Here is a 7,538-nt window from a genome sequence, read left to right on the forward strand (position 1 = left end):
GTGTCTACAATTTTAATGTGTGCAAAAAACAGAAGAAATACATTTTATCAATATGTCATGATCCTTCTGAAAATTGATTTTGTAATAGTTTAAACCATCATTCTATAGCCTGTCTTTTAAAATGCATTTATTCTTTTATAAATAGCTCAGGACAATGTATAATTGAAATGATCACATGCAATTAGAAAACAGAAAACCCATATGTGAATATGCATACTTCTATACTAAACAGTATGCAAAAAGTTAAATACCTAATGGTCATGAACAAGAAAACTGCAGGGGCTTCATGAGTTGATGAAAAGCTAATAGTTAAATCCTAAAATTGTAAAATTAAAATAAAAAATCAAAACAATCCAAATAACTTACTAAAAAGGGTTTGATATTTTATTTGTTTACTTGCATGTCGTGTGACCATTAACTGCTAACAGAAAACCGTGAACAAGCAAATGTGTTCTTAAATAATTGAAATATTAACCTACAATCTCAGAGGGTACTTCAAGTAAATATTTCAGGTTAAACGGGTTCATCTCACAAAAATGTTGAAAAATTCCTGACCCCTTAGATTATGAACTAAGCAACCCATGTACCCTTTGCTATCCCATAAGGCCAGAGAGGTGCTATAAGTACCAATAACGGTTTTTCCCAATGATTGTTATGTTATGCCAGGTGTATCTTTCAGCAGATGAATGCTTAATTTAGGATATTAATATTTTTATTTTGTAGTGACTTGTATGGAAGCAATAAGGCACTCGAGTGCATGCTGTATTCTGAATATAGTCACCGCTAAAGCAGTGCTGGTTAAGGGTCCTGGAAATTAATTTTGGAAACCCATCTCTTGGAGGCATCCTGCCTAACAACTCCCTTTTGTCATGAATATATTCACAATATAGCACATCCTCTCACAGAATCCTTAAATTAAATACAATTCATAATATACAGGTGCATCTCAATAAATTAGAATGTCGTGGAAAAGTTCATTTATTTCAGTAATTCAACTCAAATTGTGAAACTCGTGTATTAAATAAATTCAATGCACACAGACTGAAGTAGTTTAAGTCTTTGGTTCTTTTAATTGTGATGATTTTGGCTCCCATTTAACAAAAACCCACCAATTCACTATCTCAACAAATTAGAATATGGTGACATGCCAATCAGCTAATCAACTCAAAACACCTGCAAAGCTTTCCTGAGCCTTCAAAATGGTCTCTCAGTTTGGTTCACTAGGCTACACAATCATGGGGAAGACTGCTGATCTGACAGTTGTCCAGAAGACAATCATTGACACCCTTCACAAGGAGGGTAAGCCACAAACATTAATTGCCAAAGAAGCTGGCTGTTCACAGAGTGCTGTATCCAAGCATGTTAACAAAGTTGAGTGGAAGGAAAAAGTGTGAAAGAAAAAGATGCACAACCAACCGAGAGAACCACAGCCTTATGAGGATTGTCAAGCAAAATCAATTCAAGAATTTGAGTGAACTTCACAAGGAATGGACTGAGGCTGGGGTCAAGGCATCAAGAGCCACCACACACAGACGTGTCAAGGAATTTGGCTACAGTTGTCGTATTCCTCTTGTTAAGCCACTCCTGAACCACAGACAACGTCAGAGGCATCTTACCTGGGCTAAGGAGAAGAAGAACTGGACTGTTGCCCAGTGGTCCAAAGTCCTCTTTTCAGATGAGAGCAAGTTTTGTATTTCATTTGGAAACCAAGGTCCTAGAGTCTGGAGGAAGGGTGGAGAAGCTCATAGCCCAAGTTGCTTGAAGTCCAGTGTTAAGTTTCCACAGTCTGTGATGATTTGGGGTGCAATGTCATCTGCTGGTGTTGGTCCATTGTGTTTTTTGAAAACCAACGTCACTGCACCCGTTTACCAAGAAATTTTGGAGCACTTCATGCTTCCTTCTGCTGACCAGCTTTTTGAAGATGCTGATTTCATTTTCCAGCAGGATTTGGCACCTGCCCACACTGCCAAAAGCACCAAAAGTTGGTTAAATGACCATGGTGTTGGTGTGCTTGACTGGCCAGCAAACTCACCAGACCTGAACCCCATAGAGAATCTATGGGGTATTGTCAAGAGGAAAATGAGAAACAAGAGACCAAAAAATGCAGATGAGCTGAAGGCCACTGTCAAAGAAACCTGGGCTTCCATACCACCTCAGCAGTGCCACAAACTGATCACCTCCATGCCACGCCGAATTGAGGCAGTAATTAAAGCAAAAGGAGCCCCTACCAAGTATTGAGTACATGTACAGTAAATGAACATACTTTCCAGAAGGCCAACAATTCACTAAAAATGTTTTTTTATTGGTCTTATGAAGTATTCTAATTTGTTGAGATAGTGAATTGGTGGGTTTTTGTTAAATGTGAGCCAAAATCATCACAATTAAAAGAACCAAAGACTTAAACTACTTCAGTCTGTGTACATTGAATTTATTTAATACACGACTTTCACAATTTGAGTTGAATTACTGAAATAAATGAAATAAAACTTTTCCACGACATTCTAATTTATTAAGATGCACCTGTACATACATGCGTGCCTATATATATTCATTTAGGCTTGTAAATATAAATTTATAGTAACAGTGCTAAAAGTAGTAAAAATCAAATGTATTATTTAAATTGTATTCAAATATAAACATTTCACTTGATCTCAGGTTTTGGAATTTCATATTCAATTTAAATTACAATTAAATATCAGGCTTTTTGGCATAAATTGACATGATGGCCACCCTGACGTAGGCAAAAAAAAAAAAACTTGTCCTAAGTGTATTTTATATATATATATAATTTAATTCCTTTTATTAAGTGTGAAAAAATGACTTGTGGTCCATTTAATTTTTGTTTGTGATGCAGAAACGTCCTTTTTGCAACAGATGGCAGGTTTAGTTCATCCTTCTCAGAGGATGTAAATATTACAGTAAATTGTTTAACTTCTTAACCTCACTGGTTAAAATACATTATTTTTCAAAAACATGTGTGCTAGATTGTCGTCAATTCAAAACTTTCACTATGCGTTTTGAAAAATAGTAGTGAATTATTGCAACGCTAAAAGCCCAGCATTCCATTTTTGCAACACTTTGTTTTAAAATTACACCCCAATGTAAATTATGCTAAATTAAATGGTATTTATAACTAATGGCTTCCTAAAGGATGAAAAACATATAATTAATCTCAATGCTTGGGTCTCTGAGGATTAAGCATATTAACTGGGTTATATTTTTAGCTATATGGATCTTTCTCTCCCTCTTAACCAACATACTTTCACCTCTTTTGGACCTCCATTAGTGTGAACTCATCAGTAGGGCCTTTGGTCTGTGTTACCGTGACAACCAAGTCAACAGCACCCGAGAGTGGACTAAACACTGGTCAGTTCAGAGGCACATTGCTGGCCAAGGCTGTGGAAAGATTGTGTGTGTGAAGGCTTGTGTGTGTATGTGGTACTATGAGTCACTGTTTGCCTGCATAGGTGTGTGTGTCTCTCTCTTTCTCTCCGTCTGTCATCCTCGCTGTTTTTGTGACAGGGCTTGAATATTTTGCAGTCTGTGGGTCAGTTGGCAGGTCCGGGGTCAGCGAGGGGCATGGTGTGCAGGACCTCGTCTAGCAGCTGCAGGGCACGGTGTAGATGAACTTCCACCCAGCACGGTGTCTGTTTGATGGTCTGTCGAGGGTAGTCCGGTCCCCAGCCCTTTACAAAACTAAGCCGCAGGATACACAAACGCCGCAGGTCATCAACACCTATCCCAGCTGCTGCAGACAGACCTGTGAAAATGTATAAGGAAGAGTGTGTATTACAGGAAGCAAGTAAGTTTATTTCAAGACTAGGGCTGGATTCTAATTCACTAGTTCATGATTCTATTCAGATTCTTTTGGGAATATTTCCATGATAGTGCTAATTTTGCTGACATATGACGAAAATTCTTTCTCCGTTATAAATTGCAACCTTCCAACTTGGTACAATAATAATAAAAAAATTAAAAAAAAGATACATTTTAATAATTACCAACAGAGTCCAAACTATGCAGTTCAACTGCAATTTGAGGGTCTTTTTAATATTTTTTTCTTTTTTAATGTGTCACGCGTTTCCACATTTGACTGCCTTTTCACACTGGGCTGTTTGTCTGTTTTATCTTGTATAAATGTGTTTTTACGTCATGAAATTCAACTGGACAATTCATTTTTGCAATTCCCGTTGGTCTGCAGAGGTGGTGTGCCACGCTATGCTGCTTGTTATGGTCTTTCATCCAGCCTACCTGAACCCGCTGACCTGGCGGTGTTTGTGGAGTGGACGCTGTGGACAGGCTGTCTGCTTCACTGACGGGAGTGTTTTGTGGCATGGTGGATATCGTCAAGTTTTCCTGCTTGCCGTTTGGAGTCTGCTCTGTACTCGTTTGGGCTCTGTGTTTTGGACGTTGTGTCATCGAGTGTTCCCGTTTGCCGCTTGAGGTCCTGGAGTTTGCACTCGTTTGGACTCTGTGGCATTCGAGGCCACAGAGGTTGTTCGAGGTTGTGTTCATGTTTTGCACTCAAGCGCTTTGAGCTCTGGAACAGCGCTATATAAATGTAACATTATTATTATTATCGTTATTCATTAAAAGGACCACTTCAAAAGAGTCAATAGTTTGTGAATAGGACTACACTGGTCGTGCTGTGGGTTTTTGTTTCACTAAAAGAATTGCATTGGCATTATTTACTGTACACGTGCTTTTCATCACATCATATTCATTTTATAGTGCAAAATTGGGTAAATTACTTATTTTGCTGAGGGGTTTTAGAGTCAGCACACTGCTGATGAAAAGCAGTTCAGGAAAGACTGGCACCACAGTAAACAGAATGGTTGTTATTGAAATCGTTCAAATGTTGATCACATTTAACTGGAAAATTAATGTTTTTGGGACCAGCAACTCACTGATGGCTGGAGCGATGCCTCCAACACTGCCAGGCCCCGGGATGTTCCCAGCCACTGCTGCAGCCTGCGCAGCCACAGCTGCCTGTGCAGTCGCCGCTTGCTGCTGCATCTGCCTGTGACACTGACGAAGATCAAAGACCTGGAGGAATAAAATGGGATTAGTTCACCAGCACTTGGGACAAACTGATCCAAATATTTCAGTCCTTGTCCACAACTTCATGCTTAATTTTACATATGTATGCTTGTTTCCTGAAAATAAACATGTATAATGCTGCCAAATGCATATGTTGTCTATAATGCACAAAGTTGTTGCCCTTCTGGTTTTGATGTCTGTTATGATTTAATTGCAAAGAAGAAAGCAGTGCTTAGGAGTGATGTCATTAAAGGTGCACCTTAATGAGGGCTCCTGGGTAGATCTTGTGAACGGCATCCCCTGGCGCTCTCCCTGCCTCTCTGTCCAAGTAGTAACTTTGCACGAATACAGCATGGTCACTGAGGCAACGCATCCACACGTCCCCCTCCCCACGGCACTCCAGCTGAACACCTTTACCAATGTGAAGCCTGTTGGGTAGATGTCAGGTGTTTAAAAACTTGAATCTCCGGCGATGAATGAACGTGTATAATTATCATGTTGAATGCACACTGACCGTGCCCTCTCGCTGGCATCAGTTCTGTGAACATTGCTAAGCTGACCCAAACAAAAGCGGTCCCCACCCGAAGGGTCCACATATCCATCCACTGTAACCACAGGACAATTGGCTAGAACCTTAAACATCTCCCCGACCTGCACGTCCATCTCGAAGTAAGAGATTGAGCACCAGAACTCTGGGCCTGTGGCGCACAAACAAATGATACACAGATTTAACAAAGAGTGTGGTTTATGTAGATGTACAGTATGTGTGTGTGTAGTACCTGGATGGTTGGAGACTGGTTGAGGGTATGAGGCTGGTGTGTGATGCTGAGACCCTGATAACAGAATAAAAATAACATTAACAACAAAAACACAATGATACGATGATAGTGAGAAGTATACATATAATAGTTTTATCATTAGAGACCCATCATTGTATATAATTATGATGACAAAAATCTACGTGACAATTACTAAATGTATTACATTTTATGATACATTTCTGATACATATGCATTTATATATTATTTATTATATACACTACAGAAAGATCTTTTTTTTGTTTGTTTTTAAAGAAATTGAATTCAGCTTTGCCAACACATGAATAGATTACATTTTAAAATAGAATATTAAAATAGAAAACAGTTACAATAAATTGTATATTTCATAATATTACTGTTTTACTGTGTTTTTTATTAAATAAATGCAGCCTTCATGAACATATTTCTTTCAAAAAAAATAAAAAAATCGTACTGACCCCAAAAATTTGAACAGTAGAATTTATATAAATATTATTAGCCATTTTATTTATTATATGAGATTAAATTATTTTACAGTGATTATCTATATTTTACAAAAACCATGTGTAAATATACATACAGAAGTGGCTGGTATGAGGGGCTTGCTGATGACTTCGCCCATTCTGCTGTGGTCCAGCAGGAGTATAGGAGGCTGTGCTGGTCCCCGTCCAGGTTGTTGCTGAGACATTTAAAAATAAACACTTAATATGATTTCCCATTATTTTCATATATCAGTCTTTCACTGATAATGTCATATAGATGAACTGCCTTACAAACATGTAAAGTCATGATAAAATTCAAAACGGTTAATAGTGAACATATGTGATTTATAAAAATAACTCACTGTGGTAAGATCCCTGTGTCTGTGTGTGCTTGGAGGTGCTGTATTCACTCTGGCTGATGGAGGGCTGCTGGGACGAAGGCTGGCTGTGTGTGGGTGCATGACTATGTGTTGGGGTGGAAGGTGGAGAGCTGGAGGTCAAGGCCCGTCCTGCTGGTGACAGCTTGTTGCTGAGACATTTAAAAATAAACACTTAATATGATTTTCCATTATTTTCATATATCAGTCTTTCACTGATAATGTCATATAGATGAACTGCCTTACAAACATGTAAAGTCATGATAAAATTCAAAACGGTTAATAGTGAACATATGACCCTATGTGATTTATAAAAATAACTCACTGTGGTAAGATCCCTGTGTCTGTGTGTGCTTGGAGGTGCTGTATTCACTCTGGCTGATGGAGGGCTGCTGGGACGAAGGCTGGCTGTGTGTGGGTGCATGACTATGTGTTGGGGTGGAAGGTGGAGAGCTGGAGGTCAAGGCCCGTCCTGCTGGTGAGGCGATCTGCAACAGTGCCTCAGGGTGTTCCGCCTGCATTGACAACCTGGATGCACTTGCTTTAGAAAGAGTTAGACAGAGAAAGAATGAGATCAATGTGTCAGTATCTCATTATTCTAAAAACATTATTGTTTTTGAAGACAGCATGTAAAGTTAAAGTTTGTTTTTCCATTGCTAATAACACAGGGCTCAGGTAAACCCCCAACAATGTTATGCACACCCCAATTATAATCAGTCAATCAATTCATTAATAAAATAAATTGAATTAAAAAAAATAAATAATAATAATAATAAATATATATATATATATATATATATATATACACACACACACACACACACACACACACACATAATAAA

At 38.4% G+C, this 7,538-nt stretch overlaps 1 protein-coding gene across 1 annotated transcript in view; it reads right to left on the minus strand.

Annotated features, from left to right (window-relative positions):
* Positions 1-2,909: 2,909 nt before the first annotated feature.
* The window catches only part of LOC107597968 (mothers against decapentaplegic homolog 4-like), a 5,655-nt gene continuing 1,026 nt past the window's right edge, over positions 2,910-7,538 (minus strand). Inside the window, exons 4-11 of the mRNA XM_016289184.1 lie at positions 7,169-7,237; positions 6,682-6,828; positions 6,418-6,516; positions 5,820-5,873; positions 5,555-5,738; positions 5,300-5,468; positions 4,908-5,046; positions 2,910-3,760 (exon numbers count right to left, since the gene is read on the minus strand). Coding sequence (XP_016144670.1) covers positions 3,549-3,760; positions 4,908-5,046; positions 5,300-5,468; positions 5,555-5,738; positions 5,820-5,873; positions 6,418-6,516; positions 6,682-6,828; positions 7,169-7,237 — 1,073 coding nt within the window. The 3' untranslated portion in view covers positions 2,910-3,548. The remainder of the gene's footprint in view (positions 3,761-4,907; positions 5,047-5,299; positions 5,469-5,554; positions 5,739-5,819; positions 5,874-6,417; positions 6,517-6,681; positions 6,829-7,168; positions 7,238-7,538) is intronic.

The sequence above is a fragment of the Sinocyclocheilus grahami genome, unplaced genomic scaffold (assembly GCF_001515645.1).
Source record: "Sinocyclocheilus grahami isolate Dianchi unplaced genomic scaffold, SAMN03320097.WGS_v1.1 scaffold242.1, whole genome shotgun sequence".
Taxonomy (NCBI): domain Eukaryota; kingdom Metazoa; phylum Chordata; class Actinopteri; order Cypriniformes; family Cyprinidae; genus Sinocyclocheilus; species Sinocyclocheilus grahami.